Raw genomic sequence first — 16,522 nt, 5'->3', positions numbered from 1 at the left:
TGACGGTCGCGACGCGATGAAGGTAGCTCGCACTGTGCATGAAGACGCAAAAGCGCGTGCGCTGAACGGATCCTCTACTGCACATGTCCTTAACCTTGCTGGCGGGTACAGCCGGTTCTTCCAAGAGCATGCGAGCCTGGGCGGTGAGCCTGCCAACAGCAAAATACGGTATCAGTATCACGAAACTGCTGCCGTTGACTGAAGAAACACAGTGCAAAAGGTCGGGCTCACCATAGCATGCTCTCAACATGTCTCTTTTCCAAAATGTTTCACCTTCATTGAACTCAAACTGTGTGCGACATCTTTTCCCATAGAGACCTCTGAGTCGATGTTGGTAACAAACATCGACTCAAGTTGAATTGACGAAGTATCACGTGAAATTATCTTGCGAAGGGTGCTGCATAAGCCGTTATATGCTTGTTGCTATGGGAATATTAACAGTTTTTTTTTTCATTCTCGACATGTCTGTACGTTCATATGCAGCGCCACAAATGTCACTGTCTTAAATTACCGCCGTAGCTGCTTGAGGTATCTGTGCAGATATCGTGTAAAGGCTTCTTAAACACTCAGTAGTGAAGCACAACCATCCCAACAAGAAATAATTATGGAGCAAGCGTACTTGCTCCGACAGCATGCCGCCTTTATAGCAAATTTGCATTTTACCTTTGGCTTAGGAAGCCATATTTTCATAGGAATATGACCCTAAGGTTCACAAGAAAGCGAAATGAAGGCTACGGGACCTTAAACATATTTAAAGGAAGCGAACGCGGCGCGTCCTTATACGATAACCCCATTGTATTACAATGAAATGGAGGGGTAAAGAAACTATGTCCCGCACATGTATCAGTTAAAGACAGCTTGGAACATTATTAAGAACTACTAAAGCAAGATTTCTGTGTCGCCAATAGTAGCGAAAGCTGCTTGACAGCTTGCCTCTCAAATGGGGATAACGTCACCGTAGAAACAATGACAGTAATAACAATAAATCATAACTACGGGTTATAAAAATGAGCCATTCCACTCAGTGAAGGTGGCTGACCAGCGAAGCTGTTTGGCACAAGACACGAAGGTGACACCTAATTTTGAAGAAAAGTACAAACTCATTTATTGTCTTTATGGGTGGTCATCGTGACGGAAGGTACGCACACTGATTTATTGTCTTGATCGGTGGTCATTATTTCACTCGCCATTGCAATCATATTCTTTGGTAATGTCAAATCGATGCACTTACGCCGCTGGGTAGGTGGTTGGGCCGGATCGGTATGGAATCACAAGGAATATGTCTGCAACACGGAATGTGTAAACCGCTCTCTTTTCGGTACCTACACATCGGCATTGAAATCATCGGCAACGACAACAGGGGTAGTGTCATCGCAGCTAATGCACGCAAAGTCAGTAACAATGAACATTACGGGACTGTGAGTCACTGTACTCTCTGCTTGCGTATGGAGGTGTGAGCCATTGATGATGTCACTTTTCTAAATGCTGTTCTCTATGTTCTACGCGTGATTAGAAAGAATTTAAGCACTGTTCACATCACTTTGCTGAGCGTTTGTAGCCTCTGCCTTACATGGCTATGAACCATTGCATGTCTTGCTTACTTACGGGAGTATGATTGATTACGGGGGTATATGAGCCATTGATGATGATAGTTTTTGTTCAAGGAGAACAACAATGCACGGACCCTAGCCATATACAGCTTCGCTGTAAAACAAGTCGCTAGTAAGGTCAAGCGCAACCGCTACATTAGTGAACTGTGGCCGCAAGGTTCTACTTTGGTGGCCCTTATTTTTTAACCTACCAAGGGAGAGGGAGCTCTGTTTGCAAAGAATGTGGCAAGAATGAAAAGTTGTTCGAAAACACTGGAACACTGGACTAATCAAGAATTTATTTGCTGGCGATAGTTAACAGCGGCAGGCATAGTAATCTAACAAGCCGCGCTCTGGCCACTGAGCGACCTAGCCAACTTTGTTAGGTTAAATATGCCAAATCAGAACGAAATTACGAAAACCCTTCTGTCGTATCGACATGTACACACGGTGTTCCAGTTGTTGCAAAGCTTTATCTTAGTCAACTGTTTGAAGTCTCTTAGTGTTGGACATCGCAGAGCTTTGTCAAGGCAACTCCGATGTTCAGGGGCGTAATAAAGATATGCGGAATACGTCACCGTGACACGTTAGGCCCACTGCGCCGGAACTATCTCGCCACAGTAGAACAGGAGATGGGTCACCATTAGGAAAGCTTTAGCATACCATAATCACGTGCTGCGATCGCGCACAAAAACACATTAATGCATCCACACCTCCTGCCAGGCGTTTTATGCAAGACAGGAGCGTCTCACTAGGCTGCATGATCTACAGCTTCTCTCCATAAAGTGCTAGTGCATCCACACTTATTGGTGGCAGTCAATAATTAGACGGCAATTTCATGTGGGAAAATAACAACTTGTTTTCGTAAATTTGTGTCAAATTGCAAGCTTGTGATTGCAGAAGTATCTTTTTATTATGTTCCTTCGATAGATGAGATTACATTTGCAGATGATACGAGCGACAACCTCGATATGATTATGAGGCACGCCACAGTGGGGGACTGTGAATTAATTTTCACCACCTTGTGTGCTTTAAATTGCACTAAATACGCGATAGACGGGCTCGGATAACGTCGTCGATTGCATTCATGCAGAGTTAACGCTAACGCAATCTAAACAGGCGGCCGAACGGCTGGTGATGGTGATGATGTCGGACTATCTGCCTGTATCTTGAAATCGTGTTAGTTTACAACGGGCAGCAATGACTGTCATGTCTGACCATGAAATGGTATCGTTAAGCCGCCGCTACCGTTGGTTCTTGCGCGTTGCCGTACCGGCGTAGTTTGCTTCAGTGCTACCCCCGAACTTCGGCTGTTTTTATCTGCACCACAGCTTCAGTCGCGTCACCTTTAGTGCGACCGCTGGTAGCAGTAAGCTCTGCGCTGTCGCATAGGACGTCTATGAGGATTCGGGACCTAAATGTCCAACAAGACCAAATGTCCAACGAGACGGAATATCTTAAGAAACAGAATGCCAAACGGGTCACATGACCGGCGACACGGAATGTGCAATGAGACTGAATGTCGAACGAGAATATGTGTCCAAACAGAACTGAATGACTAACGAGACGGACCAGCAAACTAGAAAAGCGAATGCTTCGATCTTCGAGAGTTTTAGCTAGTGGGACTTCGTCTGGAGTACTTATAATGCGACAACATTCGTTAGCACGCAAATCGAGCTGTCATTGCAAGCCACACAGTCTTTTCTACCAGGCCGAGAAAGAAGGGAGATTTTGCGCGAATACTAAGTCTAAAGGACTTGTCATTGTTAAGTTCAACTTGATGGCACCTCCAGCACACCAAAGGGGTATCGGGGACACCAAAGCTGGAACATTAACTGGCGTGTGGATCGAGGCCTGCGTCTACCGGATATGTATAAGATCAGCTTTCCGCTATTGCTGACAGCTAGTGAGCAGCAGTTTTATGCGAATAGCTACTGGCACACTCCGGCATCGGTAACACCAACTCACGGATCTCCCTAGTTACAGCTTTGATCTCTCCGTTGCCCCTTGAGTGTCCTGGAGATCCTGCACTGCCCGCTTCGTTATAATCTCGCGTGCTCTCCTGAAGCCTGCATTTGCCGCTAACCTCTCCCCCTCCCCCTCCCCCGAGGAGTAGTTGTACTGAATTCAATTTTCACCCAGCGACAGGGGTGGCCTACTGTATTTTGATGGACTACGGTGAGATGAAATTTCCAACGAGACTGAATGTACAACGAGATGGAATGACCAACCGAGAAGTAACGTTAAATAAGTCTGAATGCCCACTATTGAAAATTCCGTGTCATTAGACATTCAGGCTCGTTGGACATTCATGCCGCCAGTGGGCTATGCGCACTGGCAGTCTAGCGTTAACACATCACGGTAGTGTATTAGGTGCCTGCTACTTTTCTGTCATCGAGTTTGCATTATCGCCCTTTCTTCAATATAGGTGTTTTTATTTCGGTATATACTTGTTCTAAAAGTTTATAAAATATGAATTTGGTGGTATATATTTTGCCCGATGTGCGATTGTGTGTCCCCCAAAATAGGAAAATTCCGTAGGTCCAGTAAGTGAATATTCTACAACACAGGTTTATTCGAGGTTTTCTTTCATTTGCGTTTCCACGCTTGTCTTCGTTTTTACTCCCTGCAATATGACTCGCCTTTCTATCCCAACTTTGACTGGAGACATCTGTTTAATGTAGTCGACAAGGAGCTCGTACTCAACCGGACCTTGAAAAAGAGAGAGAGGTAAAGTGTGAGTTATACGTATGTGTCCTTGAGCAGGCACACCTTAAACTAAGGGCATGGTTCAGACATAAATAGCGCTTGCATTGTTAATTACTCAAATTAGGTGATATAAAGTGCCAACAGGGGCATTAATATTCTATACCAGAATCTCGTAATTTGACTCACCAGCAGGCACACATTATATTTCAGCTTACCATAACTTGGGGTCAACTTTTCCTAGACTGTCTCTGACAGAGGTTGAACGAGAATAGGAGGGACAGAAGTACAACTCTATCATTGTTGTTTACACAACGAAAGCCATTCTCTCAGGCGCATGCTAGCGCTTTCGATCCAGACGCCCAGTTGTATGGTGGGATGGACAAGCCTTTCCTCCGCTTTTTCACAGCATTAGCAACCAAGTAGCAAGGCCGGGACTACTCACGGTGCATGTAGGCGCAGTGCGAGCAGACATAGCAACAAACGAGACGGTGCGCTGCATTCTGTGCCATTCCTTGCTCCTTCTCCCTGTGCTTACACGTTACACACTCGCAATGCCGCCCCAACTAGCCAAAAGAAACGTGTGACCTGGGACAAACTTGTTTTTCACTTCAACGGTTCGCGTCGCCTCTGGTTATCAGTCACAACAACAGACCCTAAGGGCGCATACACACCAGCAGTTGAGAGAGGTCGCCTGACCGACCGCGTCTGTCCACCAAAGAGCGATTCGCGGCTTGAGATGTTACACGAGCTAGTGCGAATTGCCCGTCGCCCTACCGAACTGTCTCGTGACTGATACCGTTCACGTCTGCACCCGCCGTCAGCGCATCAAATAACCGTAAGAGCGTACTGCGCCGTCCTGCTCCTGCGTCGCTGATTGGTCCAGCAGCTTTGCCACTTCCGTCACGGAGCTGAAACATCAAGCAGGGAGCGACTGACCCGAAACGATCGCTATTGCACCGAAGCGACTACGTGTGACTGCCGCTTTGCGATCAGCTTGGTGGCACAATCTCTGCGACTCGTCGGTGTGAATGCGCCCTAAGACAGCTTCAACAATCACTAATCAGAAGACGTTGGCGTATCGTGGCTAGTATCGTACTATTTCCCTTTGCGACTCATTGTTTCGTGGTGATGCAAGTTTCCGAGGGCTGTGCATCTTGAAGGTGAATGGTTAATAGCAAAGCTGCCGCCATCCAGCGAGACCTTTTCCAGAAGGAACAGGTAACACGGACACGACTTGTTGCACCCAAACCGTTATTCCCGACGAGCGAGGTTTCCGAGGCACAAGAGTACGCGCGTTACGCTTTTCGCACGCTATGGAGCCCGAAGCTAGATGCTTGCAGCTCTACGCCAGTCTCACCTCCTTCGCTGACTTTCCGGCAGGCGTCAAAGCCGTCTCCACCCTTGGCTAAAAAATCGGTCGTCGCAACATTGTACACGGCTTCATCCCGCACCGTTTCGTACATGGGAACGTAGCATTTGGTGCACAGGATTTCGAGCAGCACAAGTCGCTGCATGGCCGGTCGTGTCATATCGAACACAGCTTTCATGCCTGCGTGAAAAGAGCGTATCGAAAAAATTAAAGCAAACATGATCGAACCGCCGGACACGACCGATCAATCTACGGAAAATTCAATTACTTGAATAATACTTTCTGCATTTGTACTAAAAGAATCTTTCACATACTAACATTCGGAAATTGAAAGCGAGAACAGAGGGCTCGCTCACATATCAGTAAAATATTTCGGAGGCTACACGTACTTGTCTTTTAATAATGACAGTGAGGAAGAACAAAGAATTCGCCTCCAACGGCGCATACATTTTTTTCTTGCGCAGTATTTCTCAGAAGAGAATTCTCAGAAGCCATAACTCTGAGTAAACATGAAATTCTAGACATTCAAGTTTAGAAAATTTCAAGCGACTTCCTTCTCACAACGCAAATGTTCTGATGATCGGAGATGCATGACGAAAGGAAAGGGAGCATTTCACAGTAGGATTAAGCATACTTCCCATTCTGGGAACGTTAACATTCTTAAAAACTCCGCCGACAGAGAGTGCGGGGGAGAGAAAGAGAGAGGTAGCACGTAGCTTTAGGAACTTTGCCCTGAGAACATATCTTCCTTGGCTTACATAGGCATTTTATGCGTCATGATTTAGCTTTACATGCAGCATGCACAGAAACATGAGCAAGCTTTGCATAGGTGAGACTGACATGGAACGTATTGGTTTTAGATCAAAGTTACCTTTTCAGCGACTTTTTTCATGCCGATGTTGCCCGATTCCGGTACTTGCCTGAATAAACTTGCTCGAACCAATTAAGTAGCATTCCGATATATGGCGTTTTGCGCTCCCCCAAGAAGGCGGTGCAGGTACCATTACAATTTATTCTTTGCAATCTTGCATTGGCCAATCATTCAACACCATTTTAAGTATTTCACGAATTATATTTATTTTTTGTAATACAAGGCGTAACATTCGTAAAGTCATTGAACTGGCCCAAATTCATAAATTTTACGTAATATTCTGAAGAGTTGACCGGTGTCAACTAAGTTACCGCCTTGTTATGTGCAGTTTACTGTCAACAGCACATCTTAACTATGTTTGTAAGCTTTCTCAATTTACTTCATGCCACCTTCTTCAGTCATCGCTTTCGAGCTAATATCATACAGATATGCAGCCGTTTTTGCCTCTTGCTAAAATTTTAATCCCAACACGTTTTACTACACGTATCGAAACGCCGGTTTGCCCATATGAGTTGAAAACTTGCATCATTGTTAATTTGTCTATGAAAGCCGGATTGTGTGAGCCTGCTTTCCAACATGAAACTGTATGTAGTGTTATGTTTGTTGTGCGCGAAATATGCGTTGTTTAAACGGAAGTAAAATCTTGCCTCAATGCCCAAACACAGTTCCGCATCGAAATGATGGTATGGACATTTATGTCATATCATCTAGTGAACCTATAGCAACATTTTCGTCTATCTGCCACAGCTTTGCCGGCCCTCTTCACACCAATAAATTAAAACTTGTTTGCGTTTGTTTCTCATCACGGAGCGTATATTTTTACAAAATTACAACATAAAATTGTGTTTAGAGCAAAAACTTAGTAAAGTAAGTAATCATTTAGTAATTGGTTTTTGAAACTATAAAAAAAGGAAACTTCGCTCCAGTGTATCAAAGACGCTTTACTGTTGGCTATTATTTAATTTTCTCGTGCTTACATGAGAATTTCAATTTGAGGTGTCAAATTCAGCCCACCATAAATCATACGTTGGTCGTTACGCGCTTAACAAATTAGTTTAAATTTGAATCTAAGCGTCCCAAAAGTAAAATTACGGAATAACTCAGGAAGCGTTTCGAACATTCTGACGAAGCTTGTGGGAAATTGCGGAAAACCATTGCTTCTCCCGCCGCCATATCCCGACTCCCTCTCTACCTTCTTCAGTTGTCGGGCAAATGAGATCGAGAATAGGACCAGCCATGCCCGGAGACGGTGTCCAAAAGACGACGGTGGATCCGAGCGGAGCGGAAGCTGCTGGAATCGGGGCGTCTTCCAAGAACGACGACCGAGAACACCGAGTAAGGACGGACACCGGAGGCCGCATCACTAAGCACAGGTGAATATCTCTGCTTCTTGCTAGCCTGTATCCTTTCTGCTCATCAAGCATCCCAAAAGTGAGTGTTTTTTGTTGGAATCCCCAAATAAAGCGTTTGGTTCGTTTTTGTTGTCACTGTGTGCTAGTCGTTCTCGCGTCCGCGCGCCCGTGTGCCTCCGAGATTGGCAGAACTGAGGTGCGTACGTGTGCCGTACGTGTGTACTGCCTGTAGCACCTAAGTATAGCAGCTGGTCCTACGTGGGACCCACTTACAAGTTTCCTTTCCGGCTATTATTATAAGTAAAATCGTTTTTTTATCACTAATGGTCATCATATCGGGCCTTCTTTCTTTAAATATTTTCTTTTCGCTGAAGATGTATGCATGCCACAAACTACACAGCCACTGTGCATCTTATCTTCACAGTGTAACTACGTCTAGAGGTTATTTACCCCGCACGTGAATGGAATAATTTGTCACTAAATCTTAGCCACACTAATTTGCATGCATTGATTACGCATGAACTTTCACAATACTCTACAGCGAAGAGTCAAGTATAGGAGTGACAACAGCGAAGAATATGAAAGACGTTGCAACTTTTCTCAGCTCGCAGTTAGTGTCTTAGTGAGCGCCTTCTAAAGTTCTCGACTTTCTGCGAAAGCGTTGGCCAGCCTTCTCACCCGACACTTGAAGAAAGGAACCCGCAGGTGAAGACACGTTGTACGTCGACACCGAATGCTCCATCATCTTCTTCAGGCTCTTTCCATTCATAGTTGCGACTACAATTGTCTGCCCGAAAGGCAGTGCCGACAAGATATCTCCCATCGTGACGCTCGCTGCAGAAAAGGAATCCAAAAACTGTTTTTAGTACAGACTTTTGTATCACAGCTGACACACATATTACTGTCACAACAAAGTTCTTGTACGCTCCCTTGTTGCAATGTGAGGTGAATTCTGTGGTTGTCCCGATTTGCCCAATGCTATAAAACGGATTTTTTTTCGTTTTGAATTCTTGACCCATAGCATTGTTCGTTTGTTTAGTCAGCCCTTGCAAGTGGACACACCTAGTTCAGCTTCACTTATACGAAAATTAAAGGTACTGCGCATGCCTGCGGAGATCTCCACCTTGATGTTTCTCAAGACGTCTCACGAAAAAAAAATGTTCCTTAGTGTTCGATGGATCGACGACAATACTGTGATTGTTAATTACTCCCTTTTAGCATTTTGCTAAGTACGCCGTTTCAATTAATCCCACGACGTCTGTGCAGAATACACCATTTTTAACTGTAACGTTTGAGTGTATGTATAATTGGAACGTGAAAAGTTTTGACATACTTGAGGGATATATTTCTGGCACATCAGCTCTTCCAAGCGGCCAGTATTACCAGCAGATCACCAGCTATTGCAACAGTGGACAGAACCTGCTGTCGGAACTAAGGTTTAATTTCATTTCCAACGAAGGGCCATCTACTAGTATGTCAATATTTTGTGCTCCATTCTCTCTATAATTCGAAATGGCAGAAGAGATCACAGAGTAGTAGCGCCCACAAGTAATGAAAAGCTACATATGAGGGCAGAACTGCGTTCTCACAACACGGGCAAACAATTCGCGTTCTGCAAAAGTGAGCTTGTTACTTGCAAGATATTCATGCACCTAAACACTTTTCTATGTAGGCTTAACTTAAACTAGCGTCATGTGTAGGCTCTAGCGGTAGCGTCTCAAACCAACACACGACCGGTGTGCCTAAGGGCCGTGCGGTTTCCTTCGGTTTCTGTCTGGAGGAGTAGGCTGTTAAATTTGTGAAATTGCAGCACCAGTACTTTGTCATACGACGCTTCGATGGCTGCAATAAACTGCGCTGATGTTCCGGCGCTGCCATGCCCTTAAGCGAGCAGATGAACAGGAATGTTTCCCACAGTGCAATAAGAAATTACACGCCTCGTCTGAAGGCAACTGCGCCAGGAGTCGCTAACAGCGCTGTGGCACCTATTTCTTTGGAGCAATTACCATACCAACAAAGTAGCACTAACAATGTGCTCAAGCGCCATGCCGTGTACTGTTGACTCACCTGTTCTCGGGATGGGCGCGCGCAGGCTACCGCCGTTCACGATAGCCGCATTCACATTCGACCAGATATTGCCCGAACGCGGCTTCTTGTTGGCATAGTAATTGAAGTACGAGTCGGCCACCAGATTGCCCAGGTTGCACTCACGCAGCCGGCACACGTCCTCTGCGTGCTCCAGGGACACCCTCGAGCTGCCCACGCGAACGCGCATTGCCCGGTACACGGTCTCACGGTGGGGCTCGATCACTCTCAGTATGTGCGGGTCTGCGGCAGCAAAGCAGTAGGATTAACCATGAAATGCGCCGAATTGTGTCTGAGGTTATCGAAAGCGCGGAATCTTTTTTCTCTTTATCTTATTATGGGGTTCGCGTGCGAAAACCACGATCTCAATATGAGGCACACCGCAGTGCGGGACTTGGTCAAAGCGCCTAACTCTGACCACCTGGGTTTGTTTAACGTGCACCCAGTGCACGGCACTAGGCCGTTTTTTTTTGCATTTAACCTGCTTCGAAATGCGGCCGCCAGGGCCGAGGTTTGATCCCGCGACTTCGTGCTTAGCAGTGCAACGCGAAGGCCACTAAGCTACCACGATGGATAGGCCCAGAAATATCGCAGCTGTTAGAGTACTGCCTTAAAGAGAGAACGTAAAGCCTAGATGAATATATGGGTACCACTAATTAATAATTACGAAGCATATTTACAAGAATTAAGTATTAGTAAAGAACGGACAAGCCGAACACTGGATCCTGCCATGACTACCGGTCTTGTCATGACTGTCCTTTATATGTCTTTCCTAATGATGCTTTTCCAGTGCATTTCGATGACGCCTAGCGCAAGCCATAAGAGGTGCTGCCAAGACCAGCACGTGGTCTTACGAAATCATGTTTTGAAGAGTTATGAGTGCTGCTACCAAACCACTACAAACCACTGTGCTCTAAATAGCTCAGACCAAATTCACAAAGGTTTCACCGCGTAAAACAAATATTTAACTTCAGTCCACACTCGCATTTAATGTGACGTTTGTTATCAATAATTGACCTGCAATGACCCTTACAAACCGTTCGGGCGCACGAATTACTTCGCGAATACGGGTGCCAGAAAGCAAGAAAGTGTTCTGCCTTTTTGAAGTCTCGAAAATTTTGGGACTGTCCTTTCGTTCGAGAAAACCGCCAGGCGATTCATCCAGTCACGCATATCCGACTGTACAACTATACACAGGCTGTCAGAGCTAACTTTAGCCAGAGTTTAAAAACATGCGAACGCCCCGTAGCTGGGCAGAACCAAGGCAATGTTGTTTGCCGTTGCTTCGCGATGCTATAATTATATTTTCATTGCGCATAATTAGATAATTAGTCTTATTTTTTAATTAACTTCTCGAACATTATACTTAGATGAAAAGCGTCAAAGAGAAAATTGTTGAGCGACATGAAAAACTTCCGACACATAATTATGTTGCTCAATACGTGTTACATAAAAAGGTTTTTCCCGAGCGTGAAAGAAGGCTGCAAATGCATGCAAAATTGTCGCTCCACCGGCCACCTCGAGGCACTTTTCGTGTATTTGCAGGCTTCTTTCACGCTCGGAAAAATACTTATGTAGCACGTATTGAACAATAGAAAGCTGTATCTGGAGTTTTTCATGTCGCTTTACAATCTTCTCTTGGACACTACTCATCTTATTATAATATTTGAGAAGTTGATCAATTAATTAGGACTAATTATTTCATTAGGCGGAATGAAAAAAATGACCTGATTGTCTCCAAGAGACGGCAAACAACATTACCTTGGTTCTGTCCAGCTACGTGGCATTCGCATATTATTAAACTCTGGCTAAAGTTAGCTGGGACACCCTGTATATGCAATGCGCGGCCAGAGGATGAACCAGTAGGCTCCAAATTTTGTTAGTGACAACAACATGAAGTTCAGGAAAGTATAGGAGAAACTAACTGTTGTTTTTAACTGAGACCTGGAAAGAAGGACAATAGAAATTAAAGTGAATGAAAAGGCAACTGGCTACCGGTGAGAGTCGAACCCACTACCTCCGTATAACGTGTTCGTTGCACTTCCAATTTAGCGATACAGCGGTGGCTATCCTCGCGTAGTCTTTCTAGCATATTTGTGTATGTGTACTAGGTCTGTCTCTGGGAGTGTTAACCAGAGTCACTCAGGGACATTGCGGCAGATGGGGCCCATATATTCTTTTAACCGCAGACGGCATGTGAACTTAGGAACAGGTGACTGGCCAATAAACCCTCGTGTGCTAGCTGAACGCATCAAAGAGGCCGGGGTTTAGACGCACAGTCACTGTGGTATAGCTGCCAACCTTTGAATTTTGAATTCGTGCAACTCCCGCGACAATAAAAGAACGTGAGGGTGCGGTACACTTCTTTTAAGGACGATATCTTTCGCAGAGTGAAACAGCAGAGACATAAAAAAAGCACACTGTTTTTTAGATCACATTGCCTTTTACAGCGAAGCTGTGTATGGCTAGTTTCCAGCGGATTGATGTCCGTATACTAAAACCTGTGCCGATCCCGAGACCGGGCCGACCCGCGGTGGAGGTGAAGCAGGCTTCAAGCACTCCGCAAACTTGCAAAAATAAGTTTAATATCTTTGATGTAGATACTACCCGTATCAGATATTAAGCTGATAAGAACAGATACCACACTTTGACCCAAGTCGGCCATGTCTACGTTTGCACCTTCCTGTCTTTGTCGGCGTTCCAAGTGCTTGCTTATTTATTTTTATTTTTCTTCCGCTTTCCCGTGATGGCGGTCTCTTCGAAACGTCACGCGCGTCTAGTTTCCTACGGCTTCTCGGGGCGGCGGTCCCGTCGTACACGCGAATGTAAATATAAGTATAACCAAAGGAGGGAGTTTGTGGGGAACCAATTTGGTGTGGCCTCAGTTATGTGTGACCGCTTGTGGTTTTCGGTTTACCTCACAACCATTAATGCAATGCGTGACGTCGACCAACGACCGATTGCCTTGGTTACGGCGAAGCAGTGTGTGCCGTAGGGATGCGGTGAGGTGCCTGTCTGTTCTACGTACCGGCATTCGTTAGTAAGTGGTTCCGTGCCGCGTTTTGCACCCCGCGGTATCTGATCATCTTCCGAGGCTCAACATCGTGGAGGAGCGACTAGTCGCGCCTCGCCTTCCATTTATGTGCATACGGCGTCTGACGCGCGGCAATCGACAGTTCGCCATTAGAGGGCAACTCCGGCGATTTTTCGATGTCCCCTGATATTGATGAAATTTTGAACATACGTTCTCTTTTGCACTCTCGTTATCTGTGCCAAACAGCATGGCTGCAAGTCATTTAGTTTTCCTGAAAATGAACTTTAAAGATGGGTTGCGTTCCCGACTCGTGACTTTTTATTGGCCACCCTCTGTTTGTGCCGTCAGCTGCTACACAGCTACTGTCGCTGAAATCGCCGCTGTCTAGTTCGGAAAATCTGCAAAAGCACGCTATGTCGTCAGGAGACATCATCAGCTTCACTTTGGCGTTAGCGCAACATGTACTGCATGTTTGCGTTATGGTAGTCATCTGACGTCATCGACTCATCATGACGTCACACGAAGCAGCTACCCGTTTCGGTTTTGGTATCTCGTTTATTGGTTATTTAAGGTTATTGATGAATCTTTAAGCAAATTGAACCACACCTACCGGTGACAGGACTGTCAATGCAATTTGGAAATGACAATATCCTAAGATGCTTATAAAAACACCGGAGTTGCCCTTTAAGGGGCCCACATGCACAACTTCGCCGTTCATGCACCTTCGATCGCAGGGTAGAATGGCACTGCATATTATTCAACGATTTTACTGTGGCGAATTTAGCCTGCTTCAGGAATAACTCGGGATAAACTTGTCCTAAGCAGGTCATCCTCTGATATATGGCGCCTCGCGCTGCCGCAACATGGTTGGTTATGCGCAACCACAATTTCTTTCTTGTATGCATTTTTTTTGCAGTCTTGCGCCTCCGAATCCTTAAAGACCTTTGAAATATATCTACGAACGGTTTCTATTTTTCTTGTGCGTGTAAAACTTGATGCAACATTCGTAAAATAGTAGAACGGGCTCAAATACATAAACTTTACGAAAAATTCGGGAGAGTTGGCAGGTATGTTACACGCTTAACGAGACGAAGGAGACTCAAGGGGCTCAATTTTTGTTAGTCGCAACCGCACACATTAGAGTTGGTACCTTCAGGTATTGATGAGTTTATCAGTATTGGGTTTCCTGACCAGGACTTCACTCTCCCGTTGTCATCGAAGGTGACTCTGAGGAAACCCAGGAATTTGCCGAACCAGAATGCCTGTGCGACAAGACCGGTGGTACCGTCGTTTCTCTTCACTGCCACTGGGTAAGGGCCAACGGGCACGTTCTCAGGTGGATGATCATTCCCTTGCGCAAGAATAAAGAGTTTTTATGTTAGCAGATCACTGCGTTGAAAGCCAACAGCAAAGTGGTCAGAACTGTTGAAACATACGAACCTCTGTCCCAAGTAATGTAAGTTCTTTAAGATTTTCCGAACTACGCGAAGCGAACACGATCGACAAGACGACAGGACACAGCAAACTGCTACACCCTTTAAATGCTTAATTTCATCGTACTGGAAGTGAAGGAATGAGAAGATGTGCAATCGTATATTCACAGATTCCGAAGAGCAATGCGTAATGAAATTGATGAGATGTCTACGGCTTGTAATTCGTGTCGCAGAGTTTCTCTACCTCCGCAGGTGAACCATTACAAAAAAAAGTAGCAGTCAAGCTTAGTTGGTTAATAAATTCGCTATTGAAGTTATAGCACATCGGGAAAAAAAAGAAAGAGCATGCAACTCGCACATACTTGGAATGCATGCGACTACGCAGGATCATATTCATTACTATTTAGATAATAGTTGACAAAAGAGGCCAGATTTTGAATGGAAGACACATTTATAGAAGGTTAGTTTTGACCCCATTAATTTGGAGTCAATTGGTCCTCTCATATAGAGAACAATAAACTGTGTTACGGTGTGGCAGCAAGATAGGACAGCTGGAAAATACCACGCGCGTCTCCATACGATTGTCATTCCGTGCGCGGACTGTAACTGTGACATTTAGCAAGTTCAGTACGTAAAAACTCGAAGTGCGTGGCAACACAGTATTTCCTTGCGAACTTTAAACATTGTTGGCGCGGGCTGTGCCGAGATACCGATCCCTTTTCTTGTGTTATTTCTCGCAGAAACATTCTTTCACTTTGGTTATAGAAAGCAAAGGGCTGCGGTATAACATCAAAAGCGTGGGTGTTGCTTAATGATTCCACAAAGCAGTACGTACCATTGTAGAGAAATGTATTTGTATGGCCGCCTATGACCAAGTCCACGTCGGTGACGTTTCGCATCAATTCGATGTCCTTCAGATAGCCTATGTGCGTGATCGCTATTATAATCTTCACGCCCATGTTCTTCAGCACCCTTGCTTCTTTCTGTATTGATTTTGCCACTTCGTGAAACTTAACTGGTCCTGTAAAACATTAACGAATAAAAAAGAAATTTGCTCAGCTGGCAGTCCTTGGCAAGATTTTACACCGAGGTGATATGGTAGTTAGGCTGTTGCGCAAATGAAAGCCATCTGGGCCCATATTCTCGGCCCTTCTTTTGTAAATTACCTGCACGATTGACCATCACCCCGGTCGTACATTTATTGTCCTGCTGATCACCATCATTAGTGGCAGCTATCCGATCACCAGTAAAAAGGGATCGCTATTATGCAATACAGTCGACATTCGATGATACGACGATAATTGGCCCGAATCTCGGGGTGATACGAACGTTGAAAGAAAAAAAAAGTATTGTGAAGATCCTACGCCCACGTTCGAATGTTACGCTCATGCCAATGAGATGCTAAACTAAATTAGTTCAGACAGATAGCATAATTATCGAAAACTGTTGCTAGAAGTTCCGCATTAACAGGTCAAAGTACGATTTCTTGAATTTCGCGCCGATACCCCGGCGCTCATACGTATAGCGTTGCGTCACGGGTCTTAATATATATATATATATATATATATATATATATATATATATATATATATATATATATATATATATATATATATATATATATATATATATATATATATATATATATATATATATATATATATATATATATATATATATATATATATATATATTTGGGCCGCCTTATCTCAGTAAAGGTTCCCGAAACTGGCCAAGTCCCACCTTTGGCTCGCGTGCAACACAATGTATTCAATATTTTACCGAAAAACAATTAACTAGGCCTGAGCAGAGGCCGTCAAAATCGACGATGTCAGTACGACCTGGTGCGCCAACTTCAAGGTGGTGTCACCGGCCTTCTTTCTATCTTGCACCTTTTTTGGCTCGCCGAGCCCCTTCTCGTGGTACGAGTTCTTCGTATTTTAGAAGAGTAATTTCTTTAATACAGAAGAAATCGTTTTTCTCTTTATTGCACCTTTACGCGAATCCTCTACAAGGCAGTTAATTAAAGGATATACAACTATACATGCGATGCTCACAGTGGGGCTTCTTTTCATTCTAC

General features: G+C 44.7%; 1 protein-coding gene and 1 pseudogene across 2 annotated transcripts in view; both read right to left on the bottom strand.

The window, feature by feature from the left end:
• Window positions 1–4,151: 4,151 nt before the first annotated feature.
• Window positions 4,152–16,522, bottom strand: part of LOC142572058 (snake venom 5'-nucleotidase-like) — a 40,142-nt gene continuing 27,771 nt past the window's right edge. For both annotated transcript variants that reach the window (XM_075680876.1, XM_075680877.1), the window contains 6 exons: window positions 15,278–15,463; window positions 14,160–14,360; window positions 9,958–10,218; window positions 8,569–8,724; window positions 5,656–5,847; window positions 4,152–4,301 (listed from right to left, as the gene is read on the bottom strand). In XM_075680876.1, coding sequence (XP_075536991.1) covers window positions 4,162–4,301; window positions 5,656–5,847; window positions 8,569–8,724; window positions 9,958–10,218; window positions 14,160–14,360; window positions 15,278–15,463 — 1,136 coding nt within the window. In that variant the 3' untranslated portion in view covers window positions 4,152–4,161. The remainder of the gene's footprint in view (window positions 4,302–5,655; window positions 5,848–8,568; window positions 8,725–9,957; window positions 10,219–14,159; window positions 14,361–15,277; window positions 15,464–16,522) is intronic.
• Window positions 12,472–12,640, bottom strand: LOC142573516 (U2 spliceosomal RNA; annotated as a pseudogene).

The sequence above is a fragment of the Dermacentor variabilis genome, chromosome 2 (assembly GCF_050947875.1).
Source record: "Dermacentor variabilis isolate Ectoservices chromosome 2, ASM5094787v1, whole genome shotgun sequence".
Taxonomy (NCBI): Eukaryota; Metazoa; Arthropoda; class Arachnida; order Ixodida; family Ixodidae; genus Dermacentor; species Dermacentor variabilis.
This window is presented reverse-complemented; position numbering and strand designations above follow the sequence as displayed.